The 17,791-nt window shown below is 36.9% G+C and overlaps 1 protein-coding gene across 1 annotated transcript in view; it reads right to left on the bottom strand.

Moving 5' to 3' along the window:
* The window catches only part of tdrd1 (tudor domain containing 1), a 23,450-nt gene continuing 5,659 nt past the window's right edge, over positions 1 to 17,791 (bottom strand). The window contains exons 2-26 of the mRNA XM_067430343.1: positions 11,404 to 11,570; positions 11,256 to 11,314; positions 10,985 to 11,069; positions 9,033 to 9,147; positions 8,868 to 8,931; positions 8,713 to 8,796; positions 8,463 to 8,642; positions 8,144 to 8,287; positions 7,724 to 7,892; positions 7,563 to 7,649; positions 7,292 to 7,468; positions 6,822 to 6,929; positions 6,476 to 6,646; positions 6,098 to 6,349; positions 5,887 to 6,015; positions 5,699 to 5,806; positions 5,237 to 5,407; positions 4,708 to 5,052; positions 4,468 to 4,584; positions 4,247 to 4,363; positions 1,742 to 1,909; positions 1,167 to 1,535; positions 879 to 953; positions 459 to 496; positions 1 to 359 (exon numbers count right to left, since the gene is read on the bottom strand). Coding sequence (XP_067286444.1) covers positions 300 to 359; positions 459 to 496; positions 879 to 953; positions 1,167 to 1,535; positions 1,742 to 1,909; positions 4,247 to 4,363; positions 4,468 to 4,584; positions 4,708 to 5,052; positions 5,237 to 5,407; positions 5,699 to 5,806; positions 5,887 to 6,015; positions 6,098 to 6,349; positions 6,476 to 6,646; positions 6,822 to 6,929; positions 7,292 to 7,468; positions 7,563 to 7,649; positions 7,724 to 7,892; positions 8,144 to 8,287; positions 8,463 to 8,642; positions 8,713 to 8,796; positions 8,868 to 8,931; positions 9,033 to 9,147; positions 10,985 to 11,069; positions 11,256 to 11,314; positions 11,404 to 11,554 — 3,543 coding nt within the window. The 5' untranslated portion in view covers positions 11,555 to 11,570 and the 3' untranslated portion in view covers positions 1 to 299. The remainder of the gene's footprint in view (positions 360 to 458; positions 497 to 878; positions 954 to 1,166; positions 1,536 to 1,741; positions 1,910 to 4,246; positions 4,364 to 4,467; positions 4,585 to 4,707; positions 5,053 to 5,236; positions 5,408 to 5,698; positions 5,807 to 5,886; positions 6,016 to 6,097; positions 6,350 to 6,475; positions 6,647 to 6,821; positions 6,930 to 7,291; positions 7,469 to 7,562; positions 7,650 to 7,723; positions 7,893 to 8,143; positions 8,288 to 8,462; positions 8,643 to 8,712; positions 8,797 to 8,867; positions 8,932 to 9,032; positions 9,148 to 10,984; positions 11,070 to 11,255; positions 11,315 to 11,403; positions 11,571 to 17,791) is intronic.

Raw genomic sequence — 17,791 nt, forward strand, 5'->3', positions numbered from 1 at the left:
TTCAAACAAACTTAAGTACTTTAATCAAAATGGCACATTACAGGAACAAAACTGTTCATAGATAAACAAAAAACAAAAACAACAAAAAAAACTGACCAATGTGGAACTGGAAAATGAATGGCAAGGCTGTATTATTCACGGTTAATAGTTACATTCTCTTTTGGCTCCAGAAATAAAAGCTCAAACATTATATAGGCTATAATAAAACAATAGCAACAATATTAGTTGAATAAAACAAAAATAAAATATTCACACCTTTCTAAAGATAAAAGCTACTTGACACTGAGGACTTCGAGTAACTATTTGGTTCCACCAACTTGTTTGACAAGGAGCAGAATCAATTTCTCAATATGGTCCATCTGTAGGGGGATAAAGCAATAAAAATTAACCATATGCATGTGTAAAATATGCCTTAGCTTTCCAAATTAATCATGACTTGTGTTTGCAGCTTTCCTAACCTTTTGCTTCAGCTCAAGACAGCAGCATGGCTTGGGCGCTAGAAAGAAAGACACATTTCAATTTCTCTTCTAGTTTAGTTAATTAGTATGCGTTTTAAAGCTTCCAAGATTACAGATAGATTAACCCTTAACACAAAAATCAGCATTTGGCCATGCACCATGACTGTTAAGGTTAATTCACAATGCACTGACAGACAACAATCAACATGGACTATCACCAGAATTACAGTACATCACTTTGCCCATATCCCACGACCCGACAATGGCCGACCAACACCAAAAGAGGCCATCAGGTAACACTAATCCAACAAAACCCATTGAAGAGTCTCGGTGTCGGTGCAGTGTGAATTAGCATTTAGTCATTACAAATGTTGATATTGTCACAAACTTTTGCAAGTTGTCAGTCTCAATAATACCCACCACTGCTGCCCTTTGAGCTTGTAGCATCTTGTGTCTCAGTGCATTCCACTGTAGTCATCCTTTTGGGCATGTTTTCTGAAATCAGACATAAATGTTTGACAACTGCTTCCCCGGATATGATGACAAGGCTCCTTTTAAATAACCCCTTTGAGTTACAGCTGAGAACACCAGGTGGAACAGCACCTGTGCACCAGAATATCATTGCTATATATCCTAGACAAATTCTTGCGCAAGCCCAGCAAACACCCAAATTAATACTTAGTCTTCTTGCAAACATGAATTCCTTACCTGGTTCCTCAAGCCTGTAGCTGGTACTTAAAGGCTGGACTTGATCTTTCAGGTCAGGTTTCTCAATATCTGCAGACTGAGTTTGATCTGCAGCCTTGTTTAAGCTGACAGTTTGTGTTTGCTTCTGATCCTTTTTCTCCTCAATGACAATGGCAGGCTGCTTTAGGTTAGCCTTGCTTTGTCCTTTCTGCAGAGCTCCAAGGATGATGGAATTAATGTCTCTGTCAGCTTGACCCGACTGCTGGGTAAGAGTTAGCAGGTTGGAGGTCCCATCAAAGCCCTGCAGAGTTGCCAGGACACCCCCACTCAACTGAATCCCAAAGAGTTCCAAAACTTCAGTGGGCCACACTGTAGGAAAAAGCTCTTTACCTGTGCAAAAAAAAAAAAAAAAAAAAAAGCCCACAATCATGACTCAACAATGTTAAAAGAAATCTAAAACTGCGACTTAAGCCTGACTCACACCCAAGTGCCAACTTACATCCAAGATTTAAAAACTCCTGTAGTTCAAGCCCAGCTTTTCAAGGGCTTTAACATTAGCAATGATTGGTGCAAATTTAGACAAGTGAAAGTCTTACCTGCCAGTGCACACCTGACGATCTGGAATGGATGCTGGAGTAGTTCTTTGGTGATGGGAAGGATACTGGAGACAGGGACAGTCTCCATGTTCCCATAATCGGCATAAATTACATGCGCATGCTTAGTCGTCACCTCCAACACAACTGCTCTGTACCAGTTTTTGTCACCTGAATGACGAGAGTTTTATTTGACTGGTTTAAGAAAATCATCACATCGAGGGGGTATCAGTAGCACAACCAAATCACACATCATAAAACAAAACCACGTGGCAACAAAAACGCTCATAAAAATAAAACAAAAGCAATTTTAAAAATCACTTACTAGGGATTGTCACACACACACACATTAAAAGCTGTGAGTTCCAACACAGGTGTATCTTAAGACAGACCTGAAAATACTGGCTTAGCTAGGAATTCCACCAATGAATCCTCACCTGACACTTTTTAAATAACAAGCGGTTGAATGTAATGAAACATTCAAGTTTTGTAATTCTAATATTCCCTACAACCTTAAAATGAAAAATGTTTGTTTGGATAAACATGAATAAATGTGCACTCTGCACAGCCATGATTTGGATTTCCTGAGTGCATTAAACAACTAAATGAACCACCCAAATTAACTCACAAAATGTTGCATATGCAACAGGTCAAGTTTGAATATCTTTTTAATGTTTTTAAAACAAGTCTCTTATGCTCACCAAGGATGAATTTATTTGATGTGCTGGCAAATCTGCATTTTCAGCAGCCATAACACCAGTCTTCAGAAATCATTCTAATAATGATTTGGTGCTCAAAAAACATTAGTGCAGTGCAAATTATCACGTTAACGTAGACAATTCATTTCAGTTTTACGCATTAAAAATATTTAAAGCAGCACTAGATAACTTTTGATCTCGGGGTCCCCCTACAGTTGGGAAAAAATATTGTCCTCAACTACTGTTGTAAACTCAGTCATCCTACAGCAGGGGATGCACGTCTGCATTTGTTGACATGACAACCCTGATAGCCCTGAACTAGTGCTGAGCGGGTCGTCTCGTAACTCACGGACCCCGTATGTCTATTTAATGGTCGCAGGCGCTGGGCAGGTTGTAAAAATATATACAGTGGTACGGGGCGGGCCAAAATTTCCTAAAAGCGAGACCTGCAGGTTGGAAAAAAAGCCGACCCGCGCATCACTAACAGTTACCCTGAACACTGTTCACATGCAGGAGTTCTGCTTGCGTCGCGTGTGAAATGTATTCATCCCAGGTACAGTGGCAATCGTTTCAGCATGTCATATGAATATCATTTCATGGGTTTTATTGTTTTCAAACGCAAAATGATTGCGATGCTCACGTTTACAAGCCAGCACCATTATAGTAACCTAAAGTCGATTGGTTACCGTTTTACAGTATCTATGATAACGTCAATTCAATGTTTGAGTGGTAGGTTATAACCATAGCAAGCATGACATCCAAGTCAGCATCAGTCGGGCATGCCTTTAGCTCACGCCAATGAGCAAATGCTGGCCCAATGTTGATCCTCGTCCTGCCTTTAATCCGATCACTTTTTTGTTTCCCCCAATTTTTCACTCTTAATTTTTCTGTGCTGCTTTGGACATGACTATAACATCCGACAAACAAACAATAGTTGGGCTCGCACATCCGAATGTAAGGATGTGGGGGTGGCACAGGTAAATATAACATTATAATGGGATCACTTAAATTAAAAGTTGTTTTTTAAAGCGTAATGCTTAAATTGGTAGCTTTCATTTATACTGTGATGTCATTAGTGTTTCATAGACACAATAGTATCAGTTACAGCCTTCATTCATAAAATGCTAATTACAACACATTTAAAATATGCGGTCTTTAAATTGCTTCTACACGTATATATAGCTCTGAAAAAAAATTCTATCTTAATTTTTTTCCAGAGCCAGCCAGCCAGCCACAGCCCCACACAGGTGATTTACTTGCATTGTAGAGGGTTGCTTATCAAAATTGAAAAAGTGCTGCTTCATTTTTTTGTGGAAACTATGAAGTAGTGTTGTCAAAAGTACAGATGGCGATACAGAAATGTAAAAAAAAAAGTGACACTTTGAGCGCTGTTGAACGGAATCATAAACACCTCTAACTGGTCGCTGTGCTCATGCTCAAATATGTCTGTGATTGGTTACTATGATCAGCGCTTCAAACATGTTGTAAATATACATCAATGATGCTTTTCACAGAATGATTACACAGCATGGCATTTACATTTCAGTACCGATTTGGTGTCACGGTCGGTAGTTTTGACAACACTGCCATGAAGAATTAAAAGAAATTTAAAGAACAGCATTTAAATTGAAACTGAATCCTTATTAAATAAAACATTTTTTTTAAATAACCCCAAACTTTTGAAAGGTAGAGTGTATTATAAAACCATAATGCTGCTTATTTGCAAAATCATAATTTAATAACGCTGCACATGTGATTCCCTTTATTTAACCCAGCAAGCGTAAGCCACGGGGGTGAAGGTCAAACTGACCTGAGAACTGTGCGCAGCAGGCAGCTCCTGGTAAAGGGTGGCACTGATTGGGGATTGCCTGTTTGCTGCAGTACTTCGCAACATCAATCATTACCGCCTTCAGACCCTCAACATTCACTAGGGGGGACAAATTAAACTAAATGTAAAGAGCCATCATACCAATGGTTATAAACAATATTTGCTCTAGCTAAACAATGCTTTAAATGCTACACTTTGTGCACCTTGTCCAGGATTCATTATGTAAAAAAGACTAGGGCTGATCACTGCTGCCACCCTTGGTTGGAATGCATCACTGCAAGGCAGCTCCAATGTCTTCCAGTTCAAATGAAAAGAACCACCTAGATGACAATGAACATTTAATCATGCACAAGAAGAAAAAAAAGTCCTACATATTATTAGTACTAGAAATTACAAAACTATAAAGCCATATTTAAAAGGTTTTAACAATTATGTTAACTTACTAGATATGGCTGAATCTTCTGGGGCACTGGCAGCTACATTTTTGTTTACTTTCAAAGGCTCTTCAACAGGTGGATTCTGATCAATGGGTTTTAGAGTGGGCAGATCCTCAATCTGATTGGAGGGTTTAGCTGTCTGCAGTGGAGGTGGTTTCACCTGTCCACTAGGTCTAGCCAGATGCTCAGAAATTAGCACAGCAGCAATGCTTTGTCCAGCACTCTCCAGCTCCACCCCATATCCCTTCTCAGTGATGGACAGCACTTTGGCACTCAATGGCTGGCTGGCACAAAGAGTCTGAAACTTGTGCATTGCCTCTTTACTCCACTGAGCCTCCACTGGTTCTACTCCTGCACAGAGTGATTGTTGTACAATGCAATTACAATGGTGTATACAGAATATAACCTTGCATATTCAGAAAACATTTACTTATTATACTAAATGAGTAGAAAATATCCTAGGCTTGTGATTTTTTTAACTTTAGTAATCAATAGCCACACACACACACACACACACAACAGAGAAAGAAAAAACCTGCAAGCCAGCAGCGAATCGCTTGGAAAGGCAGTTTGAGCAGGCTCTGGGTGATGGCCTTTAGATGTGTTGCTTCCACCTCACAGGAGTTCCCATAGTCCACAAAATAAACTCTTGCCTTATCCTCTCCACACACTTCTAATACCATGGCCCTGTACCACTGGGCATCACCTGCAAACAGGAAGCAACACACTGAAAATTTAGTTTGTGCATTACCATTTAAAACTTTATTAATCCTTTTTAACTTTCTATAAAAATTAAGAACCCTAAAAAAAAAAAGTGTTTCACCCCAAAAACATTAACCAGCATAACAAATTTCAACAATGATAATATTTCTTAAGCACCAAATCAGCATATAAGAATTATTTTGAATGGATCATGTGACACTGCAGAAATCCCAGGAATAAATTGCATTTTAAAAATATATTAAATTGTTTGTTCTGAAGGATGAGTTAGCATCACCTGTGAAGAGAGCACAACATGGTTCACCCACAGTTGGTGTAAAGGGAGCTCTATCCAATTCACAATGCCTTTTGAGCTCATAGGATAGCTCCGCCAGGATATGTGAATCTGCCAGACAGAAACAAAATACTTCATTACAAACATGAGTCACACAGTGTAGAAAGAACAATATTGATGGACAGTCGCACCGCTCCTGTAGATGTAACAGTAGAATTCTTCCAGGTTCTTCAGAGTACTGATCACCAACTCCACCTTTTGGCCATCAAAGGGAAGTTCAGCACAAGTCCACTCCATTTTCTCAACAGGCAGACTGAGGGCTTGGGTTAAAATAAGATATTGAGATAAATTTTCCTTTTAAAAATCAGAAATGGCACAAATAAAACATGATTCTTTACTCACGGGGCATTTCAGGGAAGGTTGCCTGAGCTGGTTTATCCTTCTCTGTCTCCAAACTTTCAATGGCAGCATAACCCATGTTAACCAACAACTCGGCGACATTGGCCTGAGGGTCACTGGACTCATCAATCATGGACACCAGAGCCCTACCGTTCTTCTTACCCAGAATCTCAACCCGAATAAAGCGGCTGCAGACCATACGTTTCAGCATCAAAATGGCTTCCTCTGACCAGTCGCCTGTTGAAGACTTAATACCTGAAGCAATATAAACATGTTAATCAAAATGAACCTTCCTTGTAAACTCTGGTTCAGCATACAGATTTGCATGCATGCACACATTAACACTTACAGATGTTCAGTGAATGAATCATTGCACTGTACCTGCCAGAGAACAGGGGATTGCTTGTGTTGCCAAAGCCAACAGCTCCTTGTTGATTGGTCGTAGGCGATTTAACTCAATTTCCTCAGAGTTTCCAAAGTCTATGTATCCAACACACACTCGATCCTCAGAAGAATATGCCAGGACTTTAGCTCTATACCACTGGTTGTCCTCTGTAATTCATTAGATGGCGGCTTCAGAAAATACCACTTTTAAGGTGCATTTTGTGTAATTTCTACAGTTCCACAACCCCGTCCCATTCACCTATGAAAATTTACACTTGACATTTTTACATTAATCAAAAGAAAGATAGAAGAGAAGGAAAAAAAAAATTGTATATGGTCTGACCAGAAAACAGTGAGCAGCAGACAGTTCCTGGTGCAGGTCTGAAGTTCTCACAGGCCAGAGTGTTTGAGCAGTGCTCCCTTAAATTCACCTGCAATTGCTGGATTACACCTGAATACATAAATATTACATCATACCCTCAACCTACTGAAAGTGCAGTTTAAAAAAAATAAAAAACAGAAAAGGACAACAGATGATGCTAAAACATTGCAGCAGCAAAGCAAAAACATATTTCCACATCTACCATTCAAGTGTTTGGGGTCAGTGAGAATGTATACAGCAATGGATTTAACAATATTACTGTTTGATCAAATCAGAGCAATTTTGGTGAGCATAAGATCACTTACAAAAATATATTTAAAAAACATTTACGGACCCAAACCTTGAATAGTTGTGTATACACCAATGGTCTTGTAATAAAATGTTTTGGCAAGGTAAAATGGTGTTTTAAAATGGAGTTGCAGAAAGCTCACTGGCATTTTCAAGCTTCTGACAGAGGATTTCTGAGGGAGACTGGAGGTGGGTGACCACTGCAGTGAATGTGTCACCCACTCCCTGAGTCAGCGGCTCTGGAGGCCTGGCTTCAGAGTTCTCATTCTTTCCTCCAGACAAGCGCTTGAAGTTCTCAAAGGACGCCGTCAGCAATGAATCTAAAGCACAAAATGTGAATAGATCAGGGTGAAAAAACAAAAAGAAAGAATTGAGTGAAAATAAAAGAAAAAGAAACCAAACAAATTAATTTACTGATGCTGTGTTCAGGTTGTGGTTTGACAGCAACATCCTCCTTTATAGCATAGCCCTGGTCAATCAGGAATGTGCTCATGTATTTACCTGTAGTAAAAAAACGTACACTGAACATCTTTTCATTTCAGAAAAAGCTCTCCAAAGAACCACGAATGCCATACCAAGCGTGCTAAGAGGAACATCTACAGAAAGCAGAGCTCCATCATTCATGATGTCCAACACTGTGAAAGTGAGGCTCTTTCCAGCAATTAACTGCCTAACAGCAATAGAGCATTCGCCTGTCCAACTTCCTGTAACAGGCTTCACCCCAGCAATACAACACTGCAAAGCCTGTGAAAACAAAAAAAGCAGCTTTGGAAAAGCATGACAAAATAACTATTGCTGGAACAATAAGTAATTTAACAAGAGCTGAGCAGTATAAAGATTTTTTACAGCAGTATTTGATCAAGTTTGTATTTGGCAATTCCATTAAATTAACTGATCCAACATTTTCAGTCACCCAAAATATGACAATCAACAAAAACAACAATAATAAATTAATACCATAATTAATAATAACATTTAATGGAGAAGTAACTCACAAATGGTGGTGCAGCATCGATGTTGTCAGAGAGAGGCCTTATGTTGTCAAGTGTAACATTCTCCTCGTTCCCAAAGTCGATGTAAAATACACTAGCAGTTTTGTGGGCCACATCAACTGACTGAACCTCAGCTCGATACCAGTTCTAAATCAGTGTGAAAGACCAAACTGATCACTACAACACTCACTACAGTCAATGTTTTAAGATGAAACAAACTTGACCTGTTACGCACTGCACTGATTTAAAACAGATTTCTCAGAAATCATAAATCGCTGTGGATCTCGGACAAATTTAATTAAAATGTAATTATTTGCCTCACCCGATCAAGTGAAAATTTAACAGCACATAGCTCCCCAATTTCAGGCTTGTATTCAGGAGCAAATGAAGTGCTATAGGCCTTCTGGAGCTCTGCAGTGATGTTTTTCAGGGACTCCATCATCTCGATTGATTGCTGGTGTATAGAGAACATCCCAGGGGTCCTCAGGTCGATCACTGTACCCTGAAAAAAGATGTGCTGTGAGGCAGAGAATCTATAGAGCATAAAGCAATACAGACTTAAAGAAAGGTACCTGTATCTCAGCTCCTTTGGAAACAACGTTCTTGCGCAAATCATCTCGATAGATTCTCTTTGGCTTTAATTCAACACAGATCTCCTGTGAAAATTCTCTGAATTAGATTAAATAACTATTGCAACTGCAAGCCACTATAGCAACCAATAAAATACCTTAGCTTGAAGGCCACCAAGCCCATTTCCAGATGGCACAGCTGTAGATTCTTTAATTTTCTCACTGATTTAAAAAATAAATAAATAGTAACAAGTACATTTACACATTGTACTTCAAAACCAACACGACAATTACACAGATATACAGAGAACATCTGCTAGTACCTGGGAACTTCTGGGATACTAGGTTTACAGACATGTCGATGAGCTTTCCAATCCTGGGTCTGACAAGCTACAGAACAGTAGCAAGTTTTTTTACAACGAGTGCATCTGAAGTTTCCTAAATAGGGTACAAGAAATATCACTAGCAAATAACCAAAATCACATCTGCCATCTTGTAACGCTCAAAACATAGCATCGCTCACAGTAAGAATCAATTATGCCACAAAATTCCACAACGTCTAGTTATTATTATTATTATTATTTCGGTCTTGTTTTCCTGTGCTAATATCTAAAAATCATTAAAGTGACATTTAAGTTGTTTTCTGAATATATCATCAAAATTTACATTCCACACCATTGACGCAAACTTTCATTACTTGTGACACAATGTTTCCCCACTACTGAAAAAATGTTTCGCCCGTTTCACACATACTCCGTCTGCAGTGCATGTGCAGTGCGTATTTGTTTCAGTACCCATGTTAACGGATGACAGCTTTCACACTGCACGCGGATGCTGTTCGTCAGTCCGTTCCAGGAGCGTTGCGTCTGCAGCAGTGCACGGATCGTTTTCGTACTGAGTCTATTTTTTGCTGCGCTGCTGCATTAAAGCGACAGAAGATCGTTCGCATTAAAATAAACATGTACTGACGCGAAAATCTAGTAATTTCACCACAGATGCATATCATTTAAAATATACTCTTGTTTCAAAGTCAACACATGGCTTTTTTTCTCAATGAAAAAGCAACAAAACGACACCTTACCTGGCATTTAGGTAAAAAAATGTGCCATAATGGAGAGCACTCGTACTTTCTTGGAGGTGAAAAGCAAAGTTCTTTTTGACCTGCAGGATTTCTTTTAAAAGGGGTCAAAAACGAAAGAAAAGACGAGAGTCGGCTGTTTTTGTATATACTACTGCAAGTTTCTAATTTAAAATGTTTGTGATTTTAAGGCTATAACCTGTGTTTAAACGTTTTGCCACTTGTGTGAGCTAAATCTAAAGTATATAAATATGAATAAATGAATTTAATAAAATGTTGTTTAAATGTAGTAGGCTACGTAACCTGACTTCTATAAAGAGTAAACAAAGAGAATTTGAATTCTGATGAGGCATGTTCAGTAAAAACTTTTGGATTTTAAAAAATAATGAATAAATGCTGTGTTTGTGGTGTGCAACAGTGGATCAGCTGCGGACTGCAAACGCAGCATATGTGAAAGCACTACAGGGTGTGGGGCTCCTGCAACGCACACGCAACTCAACGCAACGCAACACGCACCGCACTGCAGACAGAGTATATGTGAAACGGGCGTTTGACTTTCCATGTTTTCACTGTTATATGGTAGGGGTGCCATTACTTCTGAAAGAGTACTTCAATGGAGTTGTTTGAGCCCATCATCAACAACCTATTTTTTGATCATTGTTCTGGATAGCGCATTTGTTCAAATTTTTGCTTTTTTCTTTAATAAAGCTTGCATTCAATTATTAATGAAAAATTAATTCATGAAGTTATAATACATTTAAAAAAAAAAAAAAAATTAAGCAGAGGCACTGTTCTCTCTTTTGATTTTGCATACAAGAAAATATTCTGTAGCCCATGAAACTTTTGTGAAAAGTATCAAAATGGCTGTTCTTAAGAAAGAAAGAAAAAACCCAGGTTTTTCTTCTTAACCCAGACATTATCATTTCTTGTTTAACTAACTAAATTCAACAAATTATAAATATTTTAAGTCATTTACCTTCACAAGCATCTGTATCCTGATTTAAGAATGTATAGATGTTTGTACAGAGTGACTGTTTGAGTCAATGACAAAAAGTGTTGGCTATTTTATCATGTCTTCAAGTATGACTCCAACCAGAATGCAAGAGTCTGTGCTATCAATTTTATAATGCTAAATTAATTAATATACCAATTAAAATAAAAGAAAGTTGAACACTGAAATCAAGCAAAGTAACCTACCCTGATGACTGCAGTAATTGCACAACTTTACCATTGGGCCCACCATGGACCCTGCTGTCTGTGGGGGAGACAAGCAATCTCCACACTGTTGAAAAAGTCACTTTATATATCAGTACAGAACATTATAATTTCTGTCTGATCTCTTGTTACAGCCTCAAGAGAAAAATATTACAAATATATCTACATAGTCATATACAACCAATATCCACATATTACAGCATTTAACTTTAAAATAAACATTTAATTATATATAGAGAGACATCATACACACATTCTGACTGTTTCTTGCAGAATTTACAGTCTCCTTTCTGACAGCATCACTTTTAGGATCTAAAGAAGCAGAAAGAAGCAGAAAACGGTCTAGATTGTATGTTTCAAGTCAGGCATGCATGTCTAATACTCAAACTTTTAACCAGTACCATCTAGAATGTCACTCGCAAGCAGATGTTCTTGAGCGAGCTCCTGAATTACTGGTGCCGGTCCTCTAGGATTCAGTGAACTCGGTCCAGTCGCTGGTCTCCTCAGGGGGAGATTGGGCCTCATCAAAGTCTGAGTGAAAGCTCGATTCATTTTTCCCTTGGTTTCACTGCGAGGTGAAATGTACACTATTATTAGCAACGTTTACATGCACACTTTTTGTCATTCCAATTAAAATTATTCGGATTGAAAGATTTAGTGGACTGTTTACATGAGACGTTACCTAAACCAATCTGGTGTTTACATGTGACTTTCAATTGCAATAATTTTGTGACCTGCAGTTTGCCTGCCTGTCACGGGGGGGTGGGGGGTGTCGCACACCGGACGCGAAGTGAAGCACAGCGTCACGTCTCTAAAATTTAAACAGATTGTTTTCAATGAGTGCAAGCACACCAGTGGCAGCATTCGGTGCCTGTCCACGGCGACTCAGGAAGTTGTTCAAAATCCTGCCGCACCATTTCAAGGCATTACATTTATATAATATTTCCCTCAAATCTGATAAAAATACTGATTTGACCCTGTGCTACAGGATACACCCACCGTGCAGCTCTTCTGTCAGAAGTCATTCAGAATTGAGCTTGCGCCTATATAATGTGCGCGTCTGGCGTGAGATCCTGAGACGCGACGCTGAGCTTCTGTGTCCGGTGTGCGACCCGCTTCCATCAGAAATGCCGCTCTCAATGATCACCAGGGGCCCATTCTTCGTACCTCGCTTAATACATCCGAGATGATTTGACAGATCTCTGATCTTTTAATCCTGATAACTGATCTCTGGCTAATTTGGTTCTTTTAAACAAATTTGCGGATTGGATTAATATATCTAGATTAAATTATCTGAGATCACTGCTCGTGCTTGTGTTCCCTGAAAAGGGCAGATGCATCGATGCTCGAAACCACGATCAGCAAAGCAGCAATTGGCTGGCGTCAAGACAACGTAATGACATCATATGATTAAAAAAAACCACCTGGCAAAAAACTTGTCCAAAAAAAAAAAAAAAAAAACCTTTATAAGGACCTTTATAAGGAAACAAACAAACGAACAAACCAACATAAAACTTAGATAAATTAAATGTGCACTGTTTTGATAAACATGATTCCTAATTATTTATATTCACGATTTTATAATTTTTGTACACACTTCACATTTTTAATTTTAATGTTATAATTTCATTTTTAATTCAACTTGAAGCAGATTTGTTATGTGAGAATATTAAAGTTTCCTAACAGTCAAGAACAAATTATCTGCATCTCTTGCGCTGCATTATGCCACTCCCATAATATCCATCATCACTCACATTAATGCACGACAAAGATTAACTGCACATTTGGAATAATAGATGCATTCAATATAAAAAGAGATCTCTTCTATAATAATTGGTATTAAACAACATTGTGTTAGTTAAACAACTTTTAAATTCAAACTGTATTTTATTATTTTACAGTGAATTTTTGGATAAATTTGGGTTTCCAGTTACACCAAAAGAGTATGCTGTTGTATTTGGTGCCATACCTCAACAAGTTATACAATTTGTTAGAGCGTGTGGAAGTGATTCTTCTGAGGCAGTATATGTTCAAGACAGCATGTTTTTAGGAGACATTGACATTCTGAAACACAGTTGTACTAATAAACATATTAGGGATATTATAACAGGTGAAACAGCTACTTATAAAAGTTTATTGTGGAACAGTGTATTTAGAAATATAAACTGGAATAAAGCTTGGTGTATTTGTTAAGCATACTGCTTAAATAATAAAGTAAAAAGTTACATTTAAAATTTTACATGGTATATATCTAGCTAAAAATGTATTAAAGAGGTTTAATTTAGATATTGATTATTCACTTGATTTTTGTTCATTAGAAAAATCTATTATTCATCTCTTTTGTGATTGTATATACACAAAGATTTTTTGGGTGGACATTGAAAATTTAATTAGAAGGAAAACAAATGTTATCTTTAAATTAAATAATTTTGATATATGTATATATTATTCCAATGAACGTTATAATTTCACCTTTATTGTACAACTTTTTATTAGGGGTGCTCCGTTCGATCGGCAACCGATCTCAATCGGCCGATTCATATTCTGTATTAAATAACTTACGAAGTCATTTGAAAACTTTCTGTGAGACTTAAGTTCACAAACAGAGCGAGTGAATCACTGCATGCGCGCGCTCTCTCGCGCTCTCTCTCAAATATGGAGCTAGAAATATGACTAAATGATCTGAATTTGAATTGTATAAATCTGAATTATTGACAAGTGTAATCTAACAAAATTGAATATGTTGCATTTTACATCGTTCTGAATTTGAATTTTTTAAAATGTTAAATATAGAACCTTTGAAATTGAACACATCTGAAATGTTTTTATGTCGAAATTGTTTAGACATGTATTTTCAAACAGCAGATATTTTGTTCTGAATTAATCGACTGGAAATATTCAGTTTTTGAAAATACAGATTCAAGATTTCAGATGAAGAAGAAATTCAGATCATCAAATTCAATATTCTAAAATTCAGATCATCAAATTCAATATTCTAAAATTCAGATCATCAAATTCAATGTTCTAAAATTCAGATCATCAAATTCAATGTTCTAAAATTCAGATCGCAGAAATTCAGATCTTACAGAAAGTAGGCCAGAGGTCATCAGGGAAGAGTAAAGGATGTCAGAAAAATCCAATGGAGCACCATCTGATCATTTCATTTCCTATTTGTAATGGAATAAAGAGAAAAGATCAAACAACCCCTTTATACTTTTTTGTTTATTTTAGATTAATGCACAGAAAAAGAGATTTTGGCTAGATTTCTCATTTTTCGTGTGATCGGGTTGGGTTTACCGCACAATTAAATAAGGTTGGGTACTGATTAATATTTTATATATCAGATAAACATTTTTTTCTGTGAAACGGGTTAAGTTGCACAGAAAAGTTGCCTGATCTAGGACCTGCCCAGTACAGTTTAAGAAGCGGTAGTCTTCTACTGCTATAAGACTACTATTTTGTTGAACAGACCTGGGCTGAATCTGAAATCGCCCCCTATACCCTCAAATACATACCTGCAAACAAGTTTCAAAATCCGGCCTATCAGGTAGAGTACAGAGTAAATTTTATGTACTGTACAGTGTATTGGGGGGATTTTTGGTGGTATACATATATTGATTTTGAAATAATATTCTCATCAGTGTTCTATCAGCTTTTACATAGGCCTGCTTAAATCTGCATATTTGTGATATTTACCCCAGGGCGTTGTGTCATTTTATAAAGGCCATTTTTTAAATCTTATTAAATGTATGCATTTCATGTTCAATTCTTACATTTGATTAATAAATGCAGTTATATTAGTAAGACACTAGGGCTTTTACCAATCAGATTAATTAATTTAAACTGCAAAAATAAAACAGCAATAAATAATGTTATGAGATTGATGTTCTAAATGTTTGAATATACAAATAAAAAAATGCAATGATACTTTTAAACATGAAACTAAACCGCCAATAGGTGGCAGCAAGTGATCGTCTTAATGAGTGAGTCATTGAGTCGTTCATTCAAATGATTCATTCAAAACGCTGATTCATTCAGTTCAAAACACCGCGCTGAGTGTTGTTCCTTTGGAACTATATTCGTTGGTGAAATCATAGTTGAAATAGAACAAAACAAGTTTTTTGAGTCTAACATGTACGTACCTAATAATGAATTATGCTACACAATTCACGATTGCAATGTATTTGAAATCGTTTAGATTGCTGCTCACTTGTTTTGATTTCTCCACGAATGTCTCACAAAGAGACAGGCAGCGCCAGCCTCAACGTGACTTTGTTACCAGAGATACACTCCATTATCAGTCGCTGTTTACATTGAATATAATAATAAATAAATTATTATCTGGTTATTTTAATGTTTTATTTGTCCTGTCGGGAAAGTAAAACCCTCTTTGATTTGTCCCAGACAAAGATAATGTGGAGCCCTTACAGTCAGCCCTGTGTGTTCATTCATGATTTCTGTCGTGCTGTAAAGCGGAGGTGATTGGTTCATGTCATGAGCGCTGCCTTTTGCTTGAACTGAGGGCTACAGTGATCTGTGAATGTCACGCCATAGACTGTTAAAAATAGGTCACGCATCATTAGAGCATTTCCCATTATTATTGTTAACAACTTCACCCCCCACCCCCAAAAGACAACTCATCGGATCTACATTCATTCACTTGTTCGAGTTAACTGTATTAGTGGACTAAAGTAGGGTATAGTGAGGGTTTAGGGGGGCAATTTTGGATTCAACCCTGGAGAACGACAGATGACGTAAAATGCTTAGATTTTCTTCACTAATCAGCGATTTGTAAATCACGCACGAAAAATGAGAAATCTAGCCGAAATCTCTTTTTCTGTGCATTAATCTAAAATAAACAAAAAAGTATAAAGGGGTTGTTTGATCTTTTCTCTTTATTCCATTACAAATAGGAAATGAAATGATCAGATGGTGCTCCGTTGGATTTTTCTGACATCCTTTACTCTTCCCTGATGACCTCTGGCCTACTTTCTGTAAGATCTGAATTTCTGCGATCTGAATTTTAGAACATTGAATTTGATGATCTGAATTTTAGAACATTGAATTTGATGATCTGAATTTTAGAATATTGAATTTGATGATCTGAATTTTAGAATATTGAATTTGATGATCTGAATTTTAGAACATTGAATTTGATGATCTGAATTTCTTCTTCATCTGAAATCTTGAATCTGTATTTTCAAAAACTGAATATTTCCAGTCGATTAATTCAGAACAAAATATCTGCTGTTTGAAAATACATGTCTAAACAATTTCGACATAAAAACATTTCAGATGTGTTCAATTTCAAAGGATCTATATTCAACAATTAAAAAAATTCAAATTCAGAACTGTGTAAAATGCAACATAATATTCAATTTTGTTAGATTACACTTGTCAATAATTCAGATTTATACAATTCAAATTCAGATCATTTTGTCATATTTCTAGCTCCATACTCAAAGTGCTCAACTGGCTTCATATCAGCACAACGCATTTGCTCTAAAATCGAGCTGCACAGTTGACACAGGATTTGCCACTTGCACAATCGAAGCAGTGTCGCATCGTCACTTAAGTTTATCATTTGCATTTATTGTCAAGTATTGCCAGTGTTCACTCAGCACTCACGAACGCTCTCCAAGAGAACGTGATCTCAAAGACACACACAGCCCATCTCACAAAAAGCTTGCGAGTACAAATTGTGCTGCAAAGGATTAATCTAATTTATTCAGGGAAGACTAATTTAAATTTGATCATTTATTAAATTTCTTTAGTATATTTCTTACCTCAATAGTAATGTTAGACCTACCTGAAAAAAAATGTCTTTAAAAACTAAAATGCACTGCATAATCAAAGATTTAGGTGAGATAATGTATAACAAGTTATCTATGAGGGGGGAATTCCCCCAGTTTCAGAAATAATCAATTCCCTGAATGAATCTCTCTAAAATTCCCTATAAATAATTCTATATCATAAAAAGAAGGCTTCAAATAGGTCAGTATCTGTGATCAGATCAGCAGATATTGCTTCCCGTGATCAGCAATCGGCTCCAAAAATCCTGATCAGAGCACCCCTATTATTTAGGAAGGATTGCATTGGCATACAGTAGCTTAAATTATTTTATTTTTTGGATCTGATGTATTTGTTTCCTTAACTACATCAGATGTTCATAATGGGAAAAAAACTTGCCATAGTTTGGTTCTTTGTGACAGTAGCCAGTTTTGGTGTAACAAGTTTTACATATAGCTGACAATTATTAAATGCAATCAGTGTTTTAGGAGGCTACATCCCATTAAGCTGATCTGATGTGTGTTGGTCTGCCTAACCCCTGTTTGGAATAATTTAATTTTACTCTGCTTTATTAGGTAAAGATGGCCTACAGTAGCCTTAAGTAATCTCATTTTTAAAAAATAAACACTTTGTGGTTCTTCAAGATCTTGACTCTAGCCTATTTCTACAGCTTTTAGAGTTAGTTTCATTTCTACAAATGGTGCAAACTCTGCAAGATTATAGATAAAAGATTGCCATTCCCCTGCCATTCTGTGATCGGCAATCGGCAGATCATGGTGATCGGTAATCGGCCCCAAAAATGCTGATCGGAGCATCTCTACTTTTTATTATTTTGGGAAAATTTCATATACACAAGAAGAAATGGTCAGGATCCAAGCCACATTTTATTAATTTTCTTCAGGAGAACTATTGCACCAGTTTAAAGAATAAAAAAGCTAGAAAGACTTCTAATATTCTAAAAGAATATAATTTTTTTAATTAATTTATCAAGGTTTGCCC

The sequence above is a fragment of the Pseudorasbora parva genome, chromosome 21 (assembly GCF_024679245.1).
Source record: "Pseudorasbora parva isolate DD20220531a chromosome 21, ASM2467924v1, whole genome shotgun sequence".
Lineage (NCBI taxonomy): Eukaryota > Metazoa > Chordata > Actinopteri > Cypriniformes > Gobionidae > Pseudorasbora > Pseudorasbora parva.